The 25,527-nt window shown below is 35.6% G+C and overlaps 1 protein-coding gene across 1 annotated transcript in view; it reads left to right on the forward strand.

The window, feature by feature from the left end:
* Xrcc4 (X-ray repair cross complementing 4) overlaps window positions 1–25,527 on the forward strand; it is a 208,004-nt gene that overhangs the window by 45,086 nt on the left and 137,391 nt on the right. Inside the window, exon 4 of the mRNA XM_050119855.1 lies at window positions 22,884–23,050. Within this exon, the coding sequence (XP_049975812.1) occupies window positions 22,884–23,050 (167 nt within the window). The remainder of the gene's footprint in view (window positions 1–22,883; window positions 23,051–25,527) is intronic.

Genomic DNA, 25,527 nt, shown 5'->3' on the forward strand with positions numbered 1-25,527 from the left:
ATTATGAAGGTCTTAGAAGGCCCAACCAGTATAACAAAGGTCATCTAATGGAATGTTAAGAGAAACTTTATGGTAGAGGGTATTATTATTCTTAAGGAAAACAACTAAAATTGTTAACTTAATAATTGTTTTTTGAAAATTACTCAGAACTGGAGTTAAATCCTTAAACTAATTTAGTTCATCACAAATGATCCCTGATAGCCAGCTAAGAAATTATTTAATAAGGATCTAGGAGAGGTCAGCAGTTAAGAACACTCTTTGCTCTAGCAAAGAACCCAGGTTTGGAATCCACATAGTAGCTCAAAACTTTCTGTTCCTTGGTATAGGAGGTCCTTCTGTCTATGTGTTGCTTTCATTGGTTAATAATGAAACTGCTTTGGGCCTATAGCAGAGCTGCAGGGGAACAGAGCTAGGTGGAAAAAACTAAACTGAATGCTGGGAAGAAGAAGGCAGAGTCAGGGGGATGCCATTGATCCGCCGCTGGAGACAGACATCCTGGAACTTTGCTGGTAGGCCACAACCTCGTGTTGATACACAGATTAATAGAAATGGGTTAAATTAAGATGTAATAGTTAGCCAATAAGAAGATAAAGCTAATGGGCCAAGCAGTGATTTAACGAATACAGTTTCTTTGTGATTATTTCGGTCTGGGCTGCTGGGATGAGTAAGCATTCCTTACAACAGTTCCTCCAGTTCCAGGAGTTCTGATGTCTATTTTAATATCTCTGGTCTTTAGTATGCATGCTCTACACTTGCTTACATTCAAATAATATACATATAAATGTTAAATATTTCAGAATGACATTATTAAGCAGAAGATATCTGCAGTCTGTCCTATGTACATTTATCAAGAAATACAAAATTATTAGAGTATAGTGAATTTTGATTTGTCAGAACAGTTCATTATTATCAGAGGGTTTTTTGTGACAGTTATTTTAAAAAAGAATATTATCAATAAGTCATTTTAAAAGAATCTGAATATTGGTGCTAGAGAGACGGCTCATTGTTTTAAAATGCTTGCTGCATTTACAGAGGACCAGAATTTCATTCCCATGACCCATGTGAATGGCTCACATTTTCTTGTAACTCCATCAGCAGGGTTTCTCTGTGTAGCTTTGGAAACTGTCCTGAAACTCAGCTTATGGACAAGGCTGGCCTTCAAATCACAGAGGCCTGACTTTGCCTCATGTGTGCTGGTATTAAAGGCATTTGCTGCCACCATGTTGCTCTTTGGATGCTTCTTATCTCAAAGAATAAGGTACCTTTTAAAGTTTTCTAGTTTCCGATATGTTATATGTTATAGCATGTAACATATTAACATAATCTGCTGATGGGGCGGACATGGTGGCTCAGTAGGTTAAGGAACTTGCTGCCTAGACTGATGATGTGGTTTTGATCCTGGAGTCCACATGAAAGAAAGAGAGAGCTGACTCCTGCTGGTTGTCCTCGAACCTCCACATGCATGAAAGGCACACGTCTCAGTCTTCCCAACTAAGTAGGAAAAACCTAATAGAAAGTAATTGAAAGGAAATGATATAATATTCATATGAGGAAAGTGTGAAGCAATTTTGTTAAGTATTTTTTTTCTGGATGCATTCTGTTGCACACCTGTATTCCTATTACTCTGGAGGTAGAGATGTAGATTATCAGTCCAGGCTGGGACAGACCAGGACACCTTGTCTTAAGGACAAGAGCACAAACAACAACAGCAAAATAAGCAGCAGAGAAACTTTTTGTAGTTTAGAGATCCCATAGCATTGTGACCCTTATTTGTAATTTTGTATTATATACATAAAATGTACCATCAGGGTGAGCTTTAAACACCTCCTCCCTCACAATATAGTAGCCATGTGTTATTATAAACATTAGTAGTGTCATTGTAGCAGTCATTTCACAGTATGTGTATCAAAAGCATGTATTACACCTGAAATGGTTGAAATGTTGCTTGACAATTATAACTCAACAAAATGTCAAAGAAGAAAGTAATTAAATTTCTTTGGATAAAATTCTCGGCGATAATAGATTTATTTTATTTTTACAATTACTAGACTGAAATGAAATATGCGTAGTAAATCACATTTGAATTTATTCTACAAAAGCCTAAAATTTTAAGTATAAATTATAATTAATGATTATAATAACTGAGAACATATAAAATGATTAGAAGTATTTCTTAACTTTATGGATGCCACAATAATTCTGAAAGTTTTGAGGTTGCTATGCTCATTTTCTATAGTGTTATTAAAAATTTGTCCTTATGTTCTTGAAGAAATGATCATTGGATTAGGTAGGTCATTAAGCTAATTTCATTATAAAATAGCATGCAGTGAGCTGGAGTTATGGCTCAGCAGTTGATAGTATTGGATGTTCTTCCAGGGTACACAGGTTCAATTTCCAGCACTGACAATGGCCTGTAACAGCAGCTCCTGAGGAACTGATGCCCTCTTCTGGCCTCCATGCGCAATGTATGCATGTGGTACATAGATATACATGCAGACAAATCACCCTATACACATAGAAAAAAATAAAATTTTCAAAATAATTAGTATCTGGGACCTCTATCATTTTGACCAAACATGTTGGTTTAATAATTATTTTTTAATTGAGAAAGAAATTAAGTTCAAGGCATTAGGAAGCAACCATTTTATTTAGAGGCACTTCATCTCTTTTAATAATAATTAGGTAGTCTGTGGATGATTTTTTTAAAATATTTATTTATTTATTATGTATACAATGTTCTGTCTGTGTGTATGCCTGCAGGCCAGAAGAGGGCACCAGACATCATTACAGATGGCTGTGAGCCACCATGTGGTTGCTGGGAATTGAACTCAGGAACTTTGGAAGAGCAGGCAATGCTCTTAACCGCTTAGCCATCTCTTCAGCCCTGTGGATGATATTTTTATGAAAAATTTCTTAGCATTTTTTAGATGACTTGCTTGTCTATGATTAATAGACATAAATTTACATTATTTACATCATTTTACATTAAATTCCACATATTATGAGCAAACTTTATGAAATTGGAGAATATTTTATTTGAATGGGAAACTGAGACACACTGAAATTGCTGGGGAAAGAGGAAATAGTTCTCCAGCCTTCTCAATCTCTGAGTTGACAGAGATCATGAATGTTTATGCCATTCACATTTAGCGTCTAGTGGAACTCTTATTGGTTAACAAATGTTTTTCATTAAAGTTTTTTGAGTGTTCAGGAAAGTAATGTATAGAGTTCTGCCCAAATAGGAACTGTTTTGTTATATAATCCTCACTCCCAAATAAGCAACATGATACTAGTGAGTCTCTAGTGATCAGAACTAAGATCTAAATCAGAGCATGAGTTATGCTGTTCTGGCCACAGTGCTCATTTGACTTGTATATAAAATGTGTGACTTCTACTTGGAATAGGGTAGGGGATTAAGAATTTATGTAGAGCCAGTCAGTTGTGGCGAACACCTTTAATCCCAGCACTTTGGAGGCAGAGTCAGGCAGATCTCTGTGAGTTTGAGGCCATCCTGGTCTACAAGAACTAGTTGCAGGACAGATCCCAAAACCTACAGGGAACCTTGTCTTGGAAAAACAACAACAAAAACAAAAAGAATTTATGTAGAAGGTGTCTCCTATGTACTTGTTTGGATGGAATCAGAATTCATTCCATCCGTGTAGCACAGGATCTCAACCTAAGGATAATCTTAATTCAGCAATTTGCAGAAGCAAATGCATAGCTATGTAGAAGGCAAGTTAAAGCCCATTCATTTGCAGCTCTTATGAAAGTATATGCTTTCTGAAGATGTTCCTAATAGAATTCTATATAAGTAAATATACCTAATATTGTATATAATGCCCAATAGTATAGAATATAGTCACCAGCAACAACAGAAAGGAGGAGAGTACCAGAAAATATGAAATACATAACGAATTTAAAGAAACATAAAATAACTAACATGTTTTTTTTAAGATTTATTTATTTAATTATACAGTATCTTGCCTGTAGGCCAGAAGAGGGCACCAGATCTCATTATAGGTAGTTGTGAGCCACCATGTGGTTGCTGGGAATTGAACTCAGGACCTCTGGAAGAGCAATCATGCTCTTAACCACTGAGTCATCTCTCCAGCTCCCTAACTAACATGTTTTAAGAAATTATACAAGCTTTAAAAGAATATAAGGTATAAATAACAAAGTGCAGCAAATGAGTCACATAGAAAATAGAAATGCAAAATAATAAGGCAGAAATAAGTGAATCAGTTATGTGAAGATAAATTCTCTTTTGAAAATAGATTATGTTACACACGATGCTAATTCTAGGGGCAAAGAGATGGCTCATTGGATAAGAATATTCTCTGTTCTCTCAGAGGACCCAGGTTTGCATCTCAACACCTGCAGTTGTATTGAGTCTGTATAGTCTGTTGAGGTGTGGAAAATCTATATTCACCTTATATACAATCTCAAAATATTTATTTTTTAAAACCAAATGGATTTGATTACAAACTCATATTTGAAATTCCAAAATCATCTTCAAATATCTTCAAGCACTTCATTCAAATCCAATTTATCATACAAGTGGGAAAGCAGATTTTCACAGTTAAGTCGAACAAGGTTATTCTGATGGAGGATAGCAGATCTCTTTAAGATTAGAGACTGCAGCTGGGCGGTGGTGGCGCACGCCTTTAATCCCAGCACTTGGGTGGCAGAGGCAGGCGGATCTCTGTGAGTTCGAGGCCAGCCTGGTCTACAAGAGCTAGTGCCAGGACAGGCTCCAAAGCTACAGAGAAACCCTGTCTCGAAAAAAAAAAAAAAAAAAGATTAGAGACTGCATAGTTCCCTTTAAGCATACTAAAACACGAGGAAATTTAACCATCTACTAGATCACAGAGCAATCCTCAGAGAACAGAAGAGAACAATTTCCTGTAGTAACTTAATTACAAAAAAAGGATTTCTCCACTAATTATAAATCATACACCAAAATTTGCATAAAAATTTCCAGAAATAAAGATTATGAGTTTTTTAGAGCTGAGCAGCAGCCAGTTTCTGTATATTAAAGCTTACATCTAAGAAATTGGCAGATCTGTAGATGCACACTTTTGCAAAACCTGAAGCCCCTATGTGTTCTCTGAGAAAGTACATAGTAGGTAGAAAGGATTTCTAGCCCTAGCAAACACATTGCCTTACAGAGCCCAGTTCATCCTGGAGCAGGGGCTGGAGGCCTACCCAGAGGACTGTAAGAAATTCATGTGAGGGGCTGTGGCAGGGCGTGAATATAATGTCTCAATGTTTTGATTTAGAGTTTAAATTCTTGATAAATTTTTTCAGCCTTATTTATTTTCTGCTCATTTTTTTGAAAGAACATAATTTAGATTTATTTTCTCACAGTTTTTATGTGCCAAAAGACAATTCAGTTTTCTGATGTTGTAGCGAGTCTTTATTCTCCCAGCTTAGCTCTTCCCTTTGAAGTATGGGTCACCTCATTTCTCACCATACATTTAGTGAGGCATTTTTCCTCAGTTCAATGTGTTCTGACTGCACAACTCTGCTCTGTACATTCTCTTGCATCAGAAAGTGATTTCTGTAGAACTTCCTTTGGGATAGACTCCCAGCTTTAATCGGGAGAGAGAAAGTATTTCCTATACAGGGTTTCTCTGTGGAGGCCTAGGGAATCCTGAAACTCATTCTTTAGACCAGGATGGTCTCAAACTTGGAGAACCACCTGCCTCTGCCTTCCAAGTACAGGAATTAAAGACCTGAACTTCCACTGCCTGGCAGGAGAGAGGATTTTTTTTTAATTTTTTTAAATTTTCTTTTCAAGGTTTTCTTTGTGGGAAAGATGTTAGCGTTGAGAACTGAAGCACAGACAAAGCATTGTGCTACTAACAGAAGATGCAAAATGAGTGCCAAGATCACAGCCACTGCACTCAAGAGAAAGGGGCTCTGGTAATCGCGGGCTGGATCTCCGAAGCTAGAGCAGCTGCCGTTGACAGTTTTCCTTCTTCTCAAATCTAATGATTGGATAATGTTTATATTGGATCTTGCTTATCTTAAACATTTGGTCCAGTGGGTTCCTTTTGGCTTAGAAACTTGGTTAGAGTGCAGTATGAGTTTTAGGAAGAAAAAAAAAACCTTGTCATTTCAGGGAGCAATGTTTAAAATGCATAAGCTGTGTATTATTGCTGTGGATACCAGACAGTAAGCATGACCATAACCAGAAAGATTTCAGTAGGTAGAGTGATGAAATACCATCCGGGCTGCTACATTTATAACTTCTAGTTCTTCTGTCATTTTTGAAGTGCTTGATGAAGCAATTTTATGACTGATGTGGTTCATCTTTTACCATGCATCTATTATTTTCATTTTAGACTTTTAGAAGAAACTTCGTCATTTTTACTCTATTGAGAAATTGGAAGATATATTTCATTATGGCAGTTTATTGCTACAGCCTTGAAAACCATGAAATCTGCAGTGATGCTTTTCAGTGCAGTCTATGTAGCCCTCAGTTAGTGCTGAGATGCTTAGTGACCTCTGAAGCATCCTTCCTTCTGTAGTCTTTGCACATACATAGTAGCCTCTGAACACCGTTTATAACCCTTGAACCTTGTGGTTCTCAACTGTGAGTCACCTAAGACCATCAGAAAACACAGATAATTATATTATTATTCATAACAGTAGAAAATTACAGTTATGAAGTAGCAACAAAAATTATTTTATGATTGGGGGGTCACTACAACATGAGGAACTGTATTAAAGTGTCATGACATTAGAAGGGTTGAGAGCCAGTGGTCTAACCCATTTGGTTTTGTGTAACATAAGTAGTTATTTCTCTTTGTAGTAAATTATTTTGTATTCACTGTAAGATTTGATTAAAACTTGATGCCACCAAAGTTTATAGAAAATAAGTTGAACTTAACTGTCCTAATGGCAGTTTAATCCAACAGCTAATTTTAAATTGGTGTCTGTTAATTTTTCATAATCACATTGCATACTTTGACCATATTCACATTCATTCCCTAGTTCCTGCTCTTCCCCTCCCCACTCTTTCTCTTTTATTTATGGAAAAATCTAGGATCCATGGAAAGAGGAAATTGAGATTTTTCTGAGCCTGTCTTAGTTCATGTAAGATGAGGATCTTCAGTTGCATCTCTATATTCTGCAAACACTGTAATTTCATTGTTCTTTATATCTGAGTAAAATTCCATTGTGTATCCACTCCACATTTTCTTAATTCATTCGCCTGCTGTTGGTCCTTTAGTCTGGTTGTACATCTTAACAAGAGTGAATAGTGTTGTAATAAGCATGGTGTACACGTGTTTCTATGATATACTCCTTTGGATATTCACTATGGTATAGCTGAATCATATGCCAATTCTATTTTCTGGTTTTAGAGAAACCTATACATAGATTTCCATGCTAGCTACTTTATATTCACATTAGCAGTGTGTAAAGATTACTTTTATCCTAGCAATCTCACCAGCATTTGGTATTTTATTTTGAAATAGTGGCCGTTCTTAAACAAACTAGCATTGATTTGTATTCTCCGATGTCTTTAATATACTTATTGGCCATTTTATTTTATACTCTGATAAAACTCTTTTCTTTTGTGTCCATTTTCTAAAGGGCGGAAGTCTAGGCAGAGCAAAGCCAATCATATATGTTTGTTTGATTGATTGTTTACTCGAGGTCTCATAGGGTGAAAATTGGAGTACCAGCTTGAAGAGAGATTTTTCTGTCCCACCAGTTAGGTCCCAAATAATGACATAGAGATTTACTAATTATGAAAGCTTGGCCTTAGCTTAGGCTTGTTTTTGACTAGCACTTATCACGTAAGTCATTGCTACTAATGTACGTTCTGCCGTGTACTGTAACCGCCCTGGCGGGTCAGTTAGTCTGTGGTTGTAACCCGCCTGGCAGGTCAGTTATTCCAGGGTCCCGAAGAGGTGCTATCTGAAAAGACATGGGCAAGATGTTGTCAAAGCCTCTGTTTATTAGCGTCATGGTTGCAGCTTATATAGCCCCTGGATGAGGAATTTGGGTTGGGATGGGGGCAGGGCCAGGGCAGGAAAGGGATCTTGCATCAATGGTCCGAGCCAGTCTCGAGGTAGTCGGCCAGGAGGTTAACCTATAGGTCAGGTCACGATTCCTCGGTCAGGAAGTCAGGAGTTGACACACCTAGTTCTCTAGATATTTGGAATATGGGGCAGGTTCCGCTAACAGATAACTCTCAAGATAGTTGGGTGTGGGGTAGGCTCTGCCAACAAAACAGTTCTTACTGTTGGGGTGTGGGGCTCTCTGCAAACTCCCCAGGACAATGGTCCCTGCAATACTTTTGGAGGGAAATGGCTCCTGACAATGTACCACCCATCCTGCTTCCTTTCTGTCTCCTCTCTTTCTCCAGGATTTCCGCCTGTACTTCCTGCCTAGCCATTGGCCATTCAGCTTTTTATTACACAGTCAAACAGCAAATGCCTCTTCACACAGTGTACCTATATCCCTCAGTATCAGCTCGGCTGCATTGTTGTTGTGTGGAAGGCAGCTTCATACAATTTTTTTTTTTTGAAAAGTAGTGGCCCTTTATTTGCATTTATAGAAAGGTAGCAGTTTAAGAACAAACGACAATTAAAAGACAATTAAAATGAAAAATGCCAAATTTGACAAAGAAGGAGTTTGAATGGGATTTTGTGGATGAAAAGAAAACATATGTAATTGCTCAGAAGATTAGTAACCTTACTTTAAATAAACCCAGTAAAAGGCATGATTTCCCTCTTTTAGAGCAGGCTGCAAGTACAATTCATGAGCTATTGGTCACTACCAAATTATGTGTGCTACCATTTCATACATGAGTTATTATTTTTTTTTTCTGCTCTTCGGGCTGGATGGAGAGAGAGGAGGAGAGGAGCGGGGGGAGGGATGGGAGGTGGAGCGGAGGCAGAAATTTTTAATAAAAAATAAAAAAAGATAATATATATTATTTACCCCCAAGTGGATGAATAAAATATTTAAAAAGAAAAAGAAATAACTCATGTATGAAATGGTAGCATACAAATTCTTGAAGTGGTCGTTTGTTTTGCCAGTTCTTTGCTCAGGACAACTCTCAGGTTCTGCTCGCTATCCTCTTGGCATCCTTTGACATCAAGGCAGCCACAGAAATATTTGCTAAATTTTTACTTCTCCTTTCTCTGATTTGTCTGAATTGCAATATTTTCCTTTTCTATAGTCGGTGTTGCCCTAATGTAACCTAGTTATAGGAGTAAATATCCCACCAAATTCACAAATTCTTACGTACAAATAAATGGAGAAAATATATACAGCATGCGTATCAGAGAGTCAGAATCCAGGGAGCCATCTTAGGATTCTCGCATTCCTAAGCTGATAGAAGTTCTTAGGTGTGTATTCTTCAGTTTCCTCTTACCATCTTCAAATACATCTGTGTCTTTCACACCTCCAGTTTCAAAGAAAAAAAAAAGCGAAAGAAGACAGAAGAAACCTTGTTCTGTTTTACCTGTAAAACTTTTGGTCCTTCTCACCCCTCCTGAATTGTTGTAACTACCACGCTCCCTCCCCACACTCAGCTCTTTCTCAGATCTTCAGTTTCATTCTCCTGCTGCTCCTTCCCTCAAACTGCTAAGTGTCCAGTCTTTTTTTTTTTTCAGGGGAGGCTTGAATATACTTTTAGATTGTTCAGGTTTAAACACACAGTTCTTTTCCTGTTTGCTAATACTTTTCCTGTTTATAGTGATTCCTGGGTCACCTGTCACCAGAGGGAATGCTTAAAATACAAAAATATTCATGTTTTCTCCAGTTTGAAATTATTGGAAAATCCATTTTGTTTTTAACAAAGGAGCCAATGTTGCTTTTAGGCATGTTACATGCTGTCTTTATGTGTAGAAAAAAATGAAACAATTTTCTTAAATTAGAAGTTTGTACTGAATATCATCTAGATTTTTAGGCTGTTGAAAATTAAGCATTAGTATATACAGTACCACAGCTCTGCATGGCAGAACTTCTCCACCACTACCTTATGGCTGCCTCTGTGGGCGGGGATGTTCTCTCTCTGCTTTGCCATTCATGTTGTTGACCTGGCTCACAGATGCTTGACATGGTAATCCCTGGCTCAGCACCATTCTCTCTTTTGAATCTTTTTGCTTTGCTGTATTTCAGTGTCTGCTGGCAGACTGTAATGACAGTATGCTTTCTTTATACCTCCCTTCTGGGCAGCTAGCACAATTCTTAATATATACTAGAAACAAAGTAAAAATGGTTGAATATTATTGATTGTGCTTTTGCATTGACATATATTAGTTAATGTACAGTGGGCCTTAGGTACATACATGTTTTTAATTTACAGGTTCAACTAATTGCAGATCAAGTATAACTGTTTAGATATACAGATATGATTAAAAAATACAGGTGTGTTGTTTCCTTGCCATTGTTCCCTAAATATATATTCCTGCACATAATACAGCAAATAACACTTTCATTATATTAAGTACTGTTAAGTGAAAGAGAGTTTATACTATATAGGAAAATGTGCCTGTGTTAGGATATAAATTCTGCAGCATTTGATCCAAGGAATTGAACTTCTGTCTTTTAGTATCTTCTATGGGGTGCTGGACAGTTCTCTTGCTGATACTAAGAATTCGTTGTGATATATCAAAAGCCCACAGAGAACTAAGTGTACATTAATTCTCTAGAACTATTAAAAATCTTGCCAAGTCAATTTTGATTTGCAAAGGATAATCTTTCGGCGTGCTCTGATGAATGGTGGTGAAAACTCTTTAATAATGTAGTTACCAGTGCTTCATCCTTTGGGGGAAGTGTAGGGATTGTGACTTTCTACTTTCTTACTGTGTTGCATGATCTGTCTTCTTGAGTGCACTGAAATTAAAAAAAAAAACTTGCATTAGTAGTACACTCTCTGTAAAATACCGATAGGCATTTTATTTGTTCTTGTGTATTAATCAGTATGCATTCACTTCTTTTCTGAATGGACCTCTGACAAATGCTATTTTTTATAGTATTTGAGAGTGACAGACTTGGTTATTGGTGAATTAAGTGCACATGATTAATAGAATTTCTTCTTTAGTTTTTAATACTTATGATTTAATTAACATGAAATGTAAAAGCAATTATTAAACTAAAAATTTCCAAGAACAACTGCAGTGCACCTGTTTACTTACATTTTCCTTTTAGTGTTTGAGCAAGGCATTGTTTTAAGGCCTTGTTTTTGTTTTTTAGATATGTCATTTTGGATTGTTAACAATATACCTTTTTTAGCCAGTATCCTAGGAAAACTGTTTTTGAATGTAAACAGAGTAGCTACTAATGCTACAAAGTGTCATAGAATGCTTTTGACAATGAGAAGAAAGGATAGTTAATCCAAGACTGGGTGGTACCTCCGCTTACTCACTGAATAAATAACAATGGAAATTTTTACATCATCATTCTTCCTTCCTCTATTAAATTATGAGCAAATTTATGTAGTGATCTTCTTTTTATGAGGTATATCACAGGATCAGATGTTTCTGGACTGGTTCCTGCTCAGTGGTAGGTCATTGCTGTGACACAGGTGTCTAAGGGAACTTGTTTTCTGCTTTTCATCCACAGTTTACTTGTTTTGATACTGTCTTAAATGTTGTTAAGGCATTCGTGCATTTTGTTCTTATGAATGTACCATCTGCATTTATAATAAACAAATATACATAGAAGCCTTTTCACTTTTTTCTATTGAAAATGATCAGGAAATGAAGTCTCCTTAGTATCTATCTATAAACTTTATAAGGCTGAAGTACAGTCTTGATATTGGCAATCTTCTGACTATTGCATATATCTTGACACATATTTTATGCTGTTGCTATCACCAAAATGTGTGTATCTCTGTTAGTTTACTTGTTAAGAGTAGTTGATTCTACATTAATTAGCACTCCTTTATGTTATATAATTCTCATAAAATGATATTTCTTTATACATCACTTTACATGTTGAATTGAGTGTTATTACATAAGAGTAGGGGCCTTGTTTTTGGTATTTCCTTTTTAGGTAGCTTTGCAGGTATTCTATATCAAAATAGTTTTTATTTTTTAATCAATTAGATATTTTTTATATAGGGTTTCATGTAAGCTAACACAGGCTTCAAACTAGCTATGGAGTCTCCACTGCCTTCGAACTACTGTTCTTCCTGTGTTCTCTCAGTGTTGGTTCACATGCCCATACTTGGTCACGATGTTCTCTTAGAGCATAATATCATATTGATCACCTTTGTTTGTATAATTAAAAAGATATCTCCAGAATGACCTTAAAAGATAAGAGTGTGTAAGAAACATCTGCATTTATCAGAGCTCGCATTCATCCTTGTTTGAATTCCTATGGAAGAGGATGAGTGTTTCTTCCTGATTGCATTACACGTCTAGTAGTGATGTCAAGCTTTTGACACTACTTTTGAGTGATGCAAAACAGTAAAATTTACCAGACATTTATGTTGCTCCTAACAGTGTTTTTCCGTGGATCTGCCTTCACCTGTGACATGAGTAGTCTTATTGATGTCGTGTTTTCAGATGCCAGCCTGCCTCTACTCCCTCCCTCATTTAAGGTTCACAGTTCATCTCCAGCTACTCACGGAATGAACTGTGATCACTGTGTTGCCAAAATACAATGGCTGCTGTATTATCTGAGCAGTGTTTTGGTAATGGGTGTTCTCATTTGACATTGCTTCATAAAAACACAGTTCAGAGAGGCAAAATGATAGCATGCCAAAACAGTTGATTTCTTTTGGATCACTGAAGCCGAGTTTCTGGTTTTAATATTTGCTAACAGCGAGAAGCTGTTCCATGTAAAATGACTTATTTACATAGTTACCACACAACACTTGGTATTTCATACAGTAGGGACATTATTTCACTGCAAAAACTGATTTTAGTGTTGCAATATTTTAATATTTTGTCTGGCTACTTTATACTTGAGCTTTTGAAATTTGAAAATTTAGTGTAGCTGTATAATAGTCATGGTTCGTAATAGTTTTCTGTACTTACTAATATTGTAGGCCATGGATGTATGTTTTATATATATATGTATGTTTTATAAATTAAATATTAGTGAATTTCACAAATATATAAATATTGCTAATTCATAAATGTTGCTAATTGAAATTGAACTAATGGTATCACCATAGCTCTTTGTTAGTTTTTTAGTCTTAATTATAATCTCTTAATCATTTTAAAGACCTGATGACTATAATTCATCAAATTTTGACCAATAAATGTATTCTTCTGTTAAAGGTACATTGATGTAGAACTTAGGCATCTTTCATGGAGCTTTCTAATTATAAAACAAAAGAAAAAGAAGAGAGAAAAAATAAGCAAACCCAGCAGCACTTTCCTGTGGTGGGGTCTGGCACCTGGCAAAGGGAAGTTTAAATAAGAAGTCATTGGCCTTGGACCTTGAGTGGCTGAAGGAAAGAATGTACTTGATCCCCTCCACATCTTTGCATCTTTCAATGATACCTTTGTCCGTATCATAGCTTTTTCTGGCAAGGACTAACTGGCAGGATGATGGTAAAGGCTGACCAATATGAGTCCTCCCCGTGCACAGTTATGTTGGTTGCTGAGGATGTGGCCTATATGTGTAAGCTGCTAGGTGAATAGTCCTCTACTTATCAAACTCTGGAACACAGGAGCAAACAGGACCAAAGCCCTAGGACATGAACCATCAGACCTCATGCTATAATGAAGATCCGGTGACTGAGCATGTTGTCCCCATCTTCTCTAACAGCACATGCAAGAACAGGTTGTCGTGGTTGCTCTCTGTGAACAGGATTGTTATTATAATCTCAGATTATTTTTTCTGCTAATAAATTACTTCATGTAAGAAGAGGAAGAAGAAAGCAAGGTGATTGACACATAGTGCAGTATGGAAGCTACAGAAGTTTTCTCTGAAATTTCCCAAGACAGAAGATTGAGTTGTGTGGAGCCCACTGTTAATGGATATTTTAGTTTTATATGGCACCTTCCTTACTTGGTCTAATTTATAGAGATACATACCTTTATAAGTGATTTTTAAAGCAACATTAGGCACATAAAATATTCCAAAGGGATCCTTGATATCAAGATTAATAAATTGGCAATTTAATCTTGCTCTAAACAAATCTCATTCAAACTCTGATTTAATATTTTTAATTTTATTTGAAATAGCAAATATAACAAGCTTATAATAATAACAGCTTTACCCTAGCGAACTATCCCAGCCTTTTTTCTAAGACTGTTTCAAAAACAAAAAACAAAAATCAGGTTTGGGGTTATATGCTAAATCTGCAAGTATTTGTGTTTAGTGTAAGTTGATTGGTGTCCTCTTATTCTGAAAGAGTCTTTGCAAATGTGTAGAGAACATGGACAAACACTCTGATGCACAAAAATGGTGCCTGCAGAATAAATTGGACACTGAAATAAAGATGAAAACATGTCTGCCTCAGAAATGCCTTGTTTAAAAAAGCGTGGACCTTAATTTTTATCTATTTACTAATCTGAGGAAGGAAAATTGGTTACATCACTTTTAGGTCTATTGATTAGTAAAGCAGCAAATTATCAGTATTTTTGTTGAAAACCTTTAGGCATTGATTTTTGGTTCAAAAAGGATATTGATCATGTCTCACTGTATGGAGAGCACTGGAAAACATAATGAACAGCATTTTATACTGCTGTAGTGGAGCTGTCCCTACAGACAGCTTTTCTTTATATTGAGACACATCAGAATCTCAGCATAAAAATAACTGTAGAAGGATCAGAACTATCATATGAATAAGTGTTTAATAGGCGGATTTATCCTATACAGGAGAGTGAGAAAAGTTATGAATACATGTAGTGGTGACGATGGCTACAGATATTTTAGAAAAGTGGATTGTGGATTTGGGAGGTGGGGTGTTGTAAGAGATCAAGCATGAAAGATAAGCAGGCACCAGCCATGAAAGCCTCACTGTTTGGGCAGGAAAGAGGCATTAGACTCTTAAACTAGGATTAACAATCAGATTAGAAGTTTTAGAGACCACGTGGTAAAAGCGGAGATGGAAACAAAGGACTGACAGGGGCATGAAGTGTAGTTGGAAGGCTGTCACATCACCCAAAGGGCATGTAATAAAACTAGCCCTTAAGAGAGGCCATTGAGATCGAGGGAAACAGAGAAACCTTAAGTATTTAATGTAGAATTGACAAAAATTTTTAATTGAAAAGATGGGGGAAACGAAAACAGAAGCAAGGATTAGATTATAGACTAACTTCGGTTCCTAGTAGGGAAGAGAATTTGATTGAGTCCTAGGGGTAAAGCAGGTTTGTGAAGTAATGGGAAGTTTAGTTTTTGATATTAATTTATGTATGTTCCTGGTCATAACCAAAGACAGCTTAGTATGAGGGTCCAAAGCTGAGAATTCTAACCTCATGAAACAGTCTTGGCAGTTCTCAGCATGCTGCCAGTGGGAAAAACCTTGAGAGTGCTTAAGATCACTCAGAGAGAAGAGGGAAAAAGAAGAGGAGTTGAGAACAAGAATACAAGCAGCCATTAAAGAACCGGTCTAAAAATAGGAGTCTGCAAAGGACACTGATAAGCAGTAGAGGACAGAAACCAGGCCAGTGAGGTGTCACCGAAGCCAAGACCATGCATAAAAACTGGGGCGTGTGCTCTGGCTTAAAACATTAAGGGTTCCTGATGTACTTGAATAATAGGAGAAAGTTGCAGGGATGGGAAAAGAAAGGAGTAGTAGTAGAGATAAGGGTTTTTTTTTTAAATGCAAACATACAAATATATGCAAAAATGCAAATATAAATGTTGACAATGAAATTATACAAGAGTTTGCAAATGCTGCAGAAATGCTGGTTGGCTTTCAAGTCCTGATCTTCATTTGTTTCTTCTTATCCTGTCGCTTTTTATTTCACATCCATACTGTATGAACAGGTTCAGATGTGCCAGGGCTTGGTCACCCTGGGTCTTTGTATCTGCTCTTTCTGCATAGTGTGATCCTGTGCTCTTTAGTCCCGTCTGTAACTAGCTTTTACAGTCTTCAGTGTCTGCCCCATGACAGTTTCTCCCGAAAGGGCAAGCCAGCCTCTTGAGTACTACCCAGGATTTGCTCAGTCTTTCATACTTCCATATGATTACTGATTTAAAGATCCTCCTCTCTCTCTACATGATGTGTTATTAACATGGAAAACATGTTTACCTGTTTCAGACTGGACAAAATTCCTGTTTTAAGATGCCTAGCATACACCATATCCTGAGTGTATACTGAGTGAGCACATGAGAGATGTGCTGTGGAAGATCTGAGTGACTGAAGACAGAGTTCAGCTGGAAGGTTATTCTTCTAATGCAGGAAGCACCCCTTTCCCTGGAATATGCAGCACGGATATGAAGGCCGTAGAAACCTCACTTTACCTTGAAACTATTATGGTGGGGTACTCTGGGGCTGAATATTTTGGAGGCACAGGTTAGCATGGAACCCTGTGGAGTAAGGTGGGACGGAATTTACATTGGTTACATGTTTGCTACATTCTTAAGCATAAATTCAGCTTATTGCCTCTGTTTATAGCCAAACTTTTCATGTTCTTATATTAAAAGAAAAATTGAATAGGGGGAAAAGTCTTCTGTCCAACCAACTCTATAGGAACTCACCACAACCCTGAATTGACTGTCTTTCAGTTAACATTATTCATAGAGAACATGAGGACTCTAATCCTCACTAATTGGCCCTGAAAGAATCAGGCTGGTCTAACACTGTTCACTGATCTCGGGTAAGGGGGACATACGAGCTGTAAATGGAGAGGTTAGACTGTGGTGATGGTTATCTAATAGGAAAGGGAATGCATACTGACAGTCTCTAATTAATAGAATGCAGATAGCATGCGTGTCAGAACTTTGAGGGGATTATGTGTGCTCTGGAAACTAGGAGGCAAAGGTCTTTTTGCTAATGAGGAAAGGAGGTGAGGAGGGTGGAGTTTCTGAAGCAAAACAGAGGCTCATCACCACCACAAGATTTGTCCCAGAGAAGCTGATCATATGACAGCCCATTTTTACCCTTTCCCCAGCAGCCCATTTACTCATTTAGAGAACTCTGACATCTGCCATTTAGATTGATTAAAACTGGAAAGAGTTGTTGAGGTCGTTGTTAAGAGAGTGGTTGGAATTTTTCCTTTTGCCAGACTGAAGCCAAGTGAGATTGGTTTCAGGAAAATGTAGATTGTGCCAGCCAGTTCCACACTAGTGAAGCGAATGCAGAGGATTGCTAATGAACTAAGCAATAACCAGTACAGTCCACAGTGACTCGATACACAATATCCGGTGCACAGTGAGTCCCATAAGAAATGGCATATATAACTTCATTCTCCTAACATGTGATCTCGTGTACACTTCTACAGAAACAGCACAGTTTTTAACTCTTCATTCATTTTTCTTTTATGTGTTTTAAAGGAACACATAAAGAAATCAATCTGACACCGAAATATCATATAAGCTGAGTCCTAAATTATTAAACTTCCAATAAAAGTTATTATCATAAAATAGTACAAGGAACTAAAGGTGGTTGATAAAAGAGGTTAGTTGATACATGCAAACTAGCCATCATTTTGATGATTTGTTTTTTTTTTCTTTTATACTGAATTCCATGTTGTTTTGACTTAATATTGCTATTATCTAAATGGATTTTTTGTCTTATTTTACATGTTAATTTTTGATTATGAATATGGCAGTTCTAAACCAGGCCTAAATTACTATGTCCTCATGAATGGGATTAATCCCTTAACAAAGCAGTGTGAGGGACCTTAGAAGTTAGCTGCCTTCTAACCATCACAGGTATCTTCTGGGAGGAAAAGCTCTTGACTAGACACTGAATGTCTGTTTTCTCACCTTAGACGTCCTCGAATCATGAGCAATACATTTCCATTGCTTTTAAGCTAGCTAGTTTGAAGCATCTGTACCCTGAATAGACTAAGACAAGTGTCTTGCCTTGTGAGGATTCAGAATATTCTCAAATTGCTTCTTGTCAGAATATGTCTTGTTCATTCTGGGAAAATTAGTTCACTGGTTTCTGTTTTCCATCCTTGCAACAGAAATCAAGTGTCATTATAGTCCGGATCCTTCATGTGTACCTGTTTCGTTTCTCTGGGAGTTCTTAGAATCCTCCTTTTGTTCCACGTGTTCTGAAATGTAGTGATTGTATTCATATGAATATCCTTCTATGAATTCACTTTTAAAAGAGTGCTCTTTTAAAATTAAAATTTGAAATAATCAGCTTATTAATATTTTTATAATTACTTAAAAAATTCCATGTTCTCTGTTTTGTTTCCCTTTGCATGACTGCATTATGCGAATTTAAATCCCTCTGTAGGAACTCTCGATTTGTATTGAGGTCCCTCAAGTTTCCTTTATGATTATCCACGAAGACCTAGTGAGTTAAGCCTTATCACCTCCTCACAGCCCTGCCTCTCAATAACACCGTCTCTCATTTGCATCTCTATTATTTGTGTACTTGTGTGTATCTCTCTGTTTCTCTGGCAGTGACTTAGTGACTTTTGCTGTGTGTCTGTGTACTCCATTCTTTGGTTCTTGCTGCCAGGAAGTGATATTTCAACTTGAGGTCTAGCATTCTGTTTGTGGACTTGTGACAAAAAGCCTTGTAAACGTGGGTGTCATCCTGTTAAATGACTTTCACTTTCTACTTTAATTCTCTTGGCCAGCACTGGAAATGGGTTTGGCTGTTGTTGTTTTTTTTTTTTTTTTTTTTCCTTTTTTCCCCCCTCTTAGTCCTAAAGTTGCTAATTACAGCAGAAAAGCTAGTTAAGTGCCTTTTGCGGGAGCATCTGAGTGCTAACCTTTAACAAGATACTTTTGGCAAGAAAACTCAGTTAATTAAATCGTCACTTTTTGTTGTTTACCCATTTTTCTCAACCTTGTCCAAAGAAAGGTGTTTGTTGAAATTATTTCCAGGCCGGACATTTGTTTTCATTTGTCTCTAGGTGAACTTGGACATCAGAATAAACAGTATTAGTTTTTGGTGTGCCCTGAAAATCTGCTTTAATGAATGATTAATGACTTCTTGTGTTTATGATATAGTGGCATCCTTGGTCAGTGATGCCAGAAATAATTCCAAAATAGCAGCAGGTATGAGAACTTTGTTTCCTAGAGATACTCAGATCAAAATATAATAAACAAAGTTCTTTCTTAGCATTATTTTATGTATTTTAATGCCAAGTATTTGAAATACTTATAAGCAATAGTTTGAAAATTGTTAAGCCCTGTTCTTTCTTAGCAATAAATTCAAAAAAATAAGCATACCAATAACTTTTTAAAATCCATCTTATATTTAACTATTTTATTTTGGGACTTAGGGATACTTAACATTTTCATGATTTTTAAGGATCTCAGCTTTGAGTTTAATAGTCTATGATAACTTATAATGGAGTGGTAATAATGCTAGCATAAATACTTTATTTAAAATGTGGGCGATATCTGTGTGATGACTTCTAATAATTATGTGCTTTCTTCAAGTAAAAGTAGTTCAGTCCTCTTTTGAGGATGGCAGGGTTGATGGAAGTGCACTATAAGTTCAAATTGGGAGGGGCCAAATTTTTATAGTTAGGGTGTGTGTGTGTGTGTGTGTGTGCATGAGTGCTGTGTTACTAGGTTCTTGTTCCTTTATAGACTGTTTACAAAATAATGAGCAATCCTTTAACAGTGTTCATGAATCTCAGTGTTACACACCTGTACCGTGTTTAGTACACATAATAAGCAATTCTTTGATAGTGTTCATGAATCTCCAGTGTTACACACCTGTACCATGTTTAGTACACATAATAAGCAATTCTTTGAGAGTGTTCATGAATATCTAGTGTTACACGCCTGTACCATGTTTAGAGCACAGAGATTGCATTTGATTACTCAGGACTCCTACACAAATAGTTGTCAACATTGGTTTCCAAAGTAGAGAATTTTACAGTTGCTGTATAGTATGTAATCATTTTTACATGACCAGCATAATAAGAATGAATAGATGAGTTTATTCATGTTTCTTCTTATAAATTTTCTGATAGTGTTGTATTATTTGTGGGACAGAATGATTCAGAAATAGGCAATGGCAAAGTTAACTAAAAGAAATAAAAATAACTGAAATAGGGTCTTACTCAATTAGTCCAAGCTGCGTTGAATTCACTCTGTAGTCCAAGAAGTCCAGTCTTTGGGTTTCATGTCCAGATACTTGCCCTTTATTGCATTTTACTGTAGGGGATAACTGATGTTCATACATTTCAAAGCATAACGTAACCCACAACCAGAAATTGCTTACTCTGAAGGAGAAACAATACTTCGCATTTATTTTAAACATTATAATTAGTTAAACAATAAGTTAAGGTTATTTTTAATTTGAAAAAGAGAACATGAATTTGAGAGGAGTGTTAGGGGTCGATCTGGCAAAAGTTAGGAATGAGAGATGAATGTCAAAAACACTGTATTCATATATGATATAAATTTTAAAATATTTTTAAAATATTTGAATGATATTTTGACTAACATTGATTTAGAATTATTTTTTCTTCTTCTTTTTTGTTTTTTTAAAGACATGATATATAGGGCCCCCTTGTTTTTGTTTCTGCATTAGTACTTTGTGGATTGTTTTATTCAAGCTAAAGTGTGCACACATTCTCTATACACTTGATATTTTAAAAGTCTCCCATGATGAAAACCTTTCTTCTTAAAAACACACTGACAGCTGTAATACAAAGAGGATGCCGGCACCTTTGGGGATATGTGTTTTGTTTACAGTGTCTTCTGTTGTTTACAACTAAAGTAAACTTAATTGTTCTCTTGCTTTATATAATCTCACAAGGTAATGTTGTAAGATGACCTTTAACATTCAGTTTGTTTACACTCAGAAAAGCTTCAAAAAGTACATGTTCAATTTTTTTTCCAATTTATATATTCTTCGTGTCATTAAATTTTTTAAACTTTACCCTTGTTACATGGACTCATCTTTTATTATATGAAAAATTTCAAATGCTCTTGATCATATGATTAAAAGCCTAAAATAAATAATTAAATCAGATACAGCAGTCTCAAATATTTTAGACCAACTGAATTTCTGCTCTTTTCAAGTACATTTTTGTTTAATGTCTCTTAAATTGTTTAATTCAAGCAAATGAGTTCCAATGGGTATACTTATTGAAATAAAGCAAATTCTTTTGTTTATCTGAAACTATTTTAGTTTTTTTAAGAGCTCATAAAAGATGTGATAAAACAAACGATTAGTGAATATTATGAGCAGTTTAGGCTTAAAAATAGTGATATATATATATATATAGTGGTTAGTAATGTAATACTTAATCCTCTAAAATATGTTTATAATCTCAAATCTATAAATATTTCTTTTAGCTTCATTTTTTCTGGTGTGACAGAGAGTTAATTTCAGCTCACAGTTCAGGATACAGCCTGCTGTAGTGGAGCACCACCACAGCCACAGTCGCCGGAGAGACTGGCTGAGCTCTAACCACAGGCACTGGTAGAAAACAGTGCATACGTCTGTGCTGTGCTCTCTGGTCCACTCTTTTACTACCCAATAATTAACTTATTCATGATTATTGCCATAGGCATATCTTAAGGCCAACCTGATCTAGACAGTCATTGAAACTGTCTTCCGCAGTCCTTCTGGGTTGTGTTGCACTGACAGTTAAAAAGCAGCCATTACAGCACTGCTTTTCTTCAGTTATTAGATGAGGATAGATGTCATTCAGGATCTAAGATTCATATTTTAACCTTTTTGTCATTGTGTCCATGATTTTAACCTGTCTTCTAACCATATGTTCTATATGAACACTTAAATCAGGACACTTATGTAGAAGAGTTTACCTTTTGGTGTTGTATATCCAAATGATAATAAATTAAAGGAAGTTACTGAAGTTGTTAGTTGCCATATAGGTTAGAGGCCTGGATTTCTGTGTTAATAACTTCTAGTTAGATTATTTTGTTTGATTTTTATATTGTATGATATGTTTTTGTCTCAAAATTCTTAATCTGAGAAATGAAACGTTTTTGAAATATTTTCATTAAATACATAAACTACTAGAAAGTAATGATCTAGGAGCAAAAAATTGGGAATAAATCCCAAACAAGTGACTTTTTGATGCTAATGATATCAATATATGTTTATATAAATATATAGATAATTAGTACATGTGTTCATTTGAGTAACATAACTAACACTTGCATTTAGTGCTTTATTTTGGTTACTTTCTAAAATCGTTGTAAGATTCTTATTTTCTATGAAAGTATTGTATTCTTTTATGTTGTATTCATTTAGTAGTATTATTATTAGCAAGTCATAATCTTTGCATAAGAAGGCAATTCCTTTGTAGTTTCTCTAGATTATCAGTTTCTCAAAATTCTTTTAATATCACCTGGGTATTTAACCATTTAACTTTTAACTATTACCAATACGAGATATTTCTTCAGTAGCACCTTATATATGAATTATTCCAATTGTTATATACAAATATATCCTTTTATTTTAGTAGTACATGAGTGAAAAATCATAATGTGTAGCATGTTCCTTTACTCTGAGCAGAGGAACGTAAACTTAGGCTTTTATAAGTGGATGGTGTGGCATATCCAAGAGTAGGTATTGCTTTCTTTTCTGATACAAAGTTAGAGATATTATTTTTTGGCTATTATTAGCTGATTCATATGATAAATACAATAAGAAACTAAGGAGTGACCCAGTTTTGGGCTGTATGTTGACTGTAGTGTATATGGTAAGTACACTTTCTGTTTTAAACATTTATTCCCCTCAGAAGAAACTATGTTGAAAACTGTTTAATTGTTCAGTTTCAACACTATTCCAAACTGAACGTTTTCCTTTTATTTCTTTTTGTTCTTTTTAGTTTAGACTTGGTTCCTTCAACCTAGCCAAAGTTCAAAACTCAGCAGAAGTCATTAGAGAACTCATTCGTTACTGCTTAGACACCATTGCAGAAAAACAAGCCAAAAACGAGCACCTGCAGAAGGAAAACGAAAGACTCCTGCGAGATTGGAATGATGTTCAAGGCCGGTATGTAAACAGTGTGCTTGCATCAGGAAAACACTGAGCTCTTTCATTCCTGTAGACGTAAGCTAATGATATATAAATTTACAACATATGTAGAACAGGCATTTTATAAAATCCCTCCCTAATTATTCCTTTACTCACTTTTATTCAACCACGTTATTAGTGGCTGTTTTGTACAGCAGGAGAGTATTAACCATTTCAGCTCTCTTGTTGCTTGGTAGAGTCAACAAACAAGAAAGTAAGAGGTGACTGCAAATCAAGTATCACAGGCCATTATTATATTGTTAAAAATTAGTAGCCGGAATGTGTTGCCTGCTGACAGTCTGTGTGTTAAGCATACACATGGCCTGACCTAGTCCTCAGCACTTGCAAAGAATAGGGATATTTATAAGGAAAGGATTAAAGTAGCTTAATTTATAGGATTAATAATTAACAAAGGAGATGTGAAATATAAATAAGTAGAGTTGACCTTTTGTTTGGAGTTAGTGAATAATAACTACTTCAAATGGTGTGTGTCTTGGTCCCACTAGAGACATTTCCCCTGACTGAAAATTCATGCTACAATCATTTTTTAAAAATGACATAATTGTTGCTACTGAATAAGACATTGAAAAGGTTTTCATTTTCCTGGATTTGCCTCTTGTATTTTTTAATGTTGAATAAGAATGATAGATTTCTTTCCAATTACTACTTTTTCATGTAAATCATGATTTCTCACCCAGTATATAATAATTTGTATTATTCTGTCTCACAAAAGGTGTTTGAACTGCATCATGAATACTTATATGTTCACAGAGACTAATGTGATATGTATATGTTTGTGTGTATAATACTGCTTGGAGTAATTGAAATATATATATATATATAGTACTATATATTAGATTTTAAAAATGTCTCATTCAAGGTCAAGGTATAATAACATTAATACTATTTAAAGAATCCTGTGAACTTTTAGGATAACTATTGTGTTTGCTCTATATGGACTTGAAGAGTCCTTGAGGAAGTACATATTAAAGAGTTTGATCATATGTATATGAGAATGAGCATAATTAAAAGAAGTTATTAACAGTAAATAAAATGAATTAAGGTAGCTCATGTAAAATTGAATAACTAATTCCAAGTTATTGTAAACGGAGACTGCTCATTTGTTTCCTGGCTGCCCAGACCTGAATAATCACACAGAAACTATATTCATTACAACTGTTTGGCCTATTAGCACAGGCTTCTTATTAACGAACTCTTAATATTAAATTAACCCATTTCTATTAATATCTGTATTACCATGAGGTTGTGGCCTACTGGTAAGGTTCCAGCATCCTTTTTCTTTGGCTGCTACATGGTGTCTCTCTGACTCCCCCTACTCTCTCTATGTATCTTTATTTGGATTTTCGACCTGACTTTACTCTGCTAAGCCATTGGCTGAAACAGCTTTGTTCATTATCCAAGAAAGCAATACATATACAGAAGTACATCCCATATCATCTCCCCTTTTTGTTTAAATATAAAAGAAAGTTTTAACTTTAGCACCGTAAGATTTTATAGAACAAAACAGATATCAAGCAGAATTAGTTACAATATTTCATTGTAATTATAAAAAAATATATCTAATTTATCTTTTATCAGAACTAAGGAAAACTGTAACTATAATTATCTCTCTTTAACGCCATCAAATACTCCAGAAGGAAATAAAATTACCTAGGTGTGCATTGTAGGCAACTTCTAAGACTCTAGAATAGACAGAAACATCTTGCTGTCTGGACAGACACCTGAAGTTCTTCTGTAATGTTGGAACATCCATTTTCAGCTTACAGGCCGGTAATATCCAGCAGAATTTTTGCTGAAACAGGAAATTTGAAGGTTTGTTTTGACTGGCAAAGTTTACTAGTTGCTTTCATCTTTGTCCTGTAGAATAACTGACAGTTTCTTCTGTGAAGAAGGAACCATGAAGAAATACACACACATACACACACACACACACACACACACACACACACACACACATCTCTATATTATATTGCCCTTTAATTGAAAACAAACATTTCCAGACAATCATTTTGAAAATTTAGCTGTTCTTTTCTCCAAACTACTTTCTGCTGTTTGTTGGGCCTAGTATTTTTAGGGCTAATGGAGACCTTTGGGAGGGATCTTGTTCCATCAAAACAACATTAGCCTTGAAGGAATCCACAGGTTTTCATTCTCTGTGGAAACAAAAGTTGAACCTCCTTTCGAATGGAACATATCCTTAGACTTAAATTTTGAAGTCAAGATACCTTTAGGTTGCTTTAGCTTAGTAGCCCCCCAATCAAATGTCTCTCTGTAGTTAGCTCTTTAACAGTCAAAAAATTTAAAGAAAACACAATAATATATATAACCCAGACACTCTGTGTATATACCATCATTTCATGGCTTATTTTGTTTGCTCTATTTTTAATATTTATCTTATTATCTTTACTTCTTTAATCTAGGACTGTTGGTACTGG

This window comes from Alexandromys fortis, unplaced genomic scaffold (genome assembly GCF_014885135.2).
Source record: "Alexandromys fortis isolate MF-2015 unplaced genomic scaffold, M_Fortis_MF-2015_v1.1 scaffold_132, whole genome shotgun sequence".
NCBI lineage: Eukaryota > Metazoa > Chordata > Mammalia > Rodentia > Cricetidae > Alexandromys > Alexandromys fortis.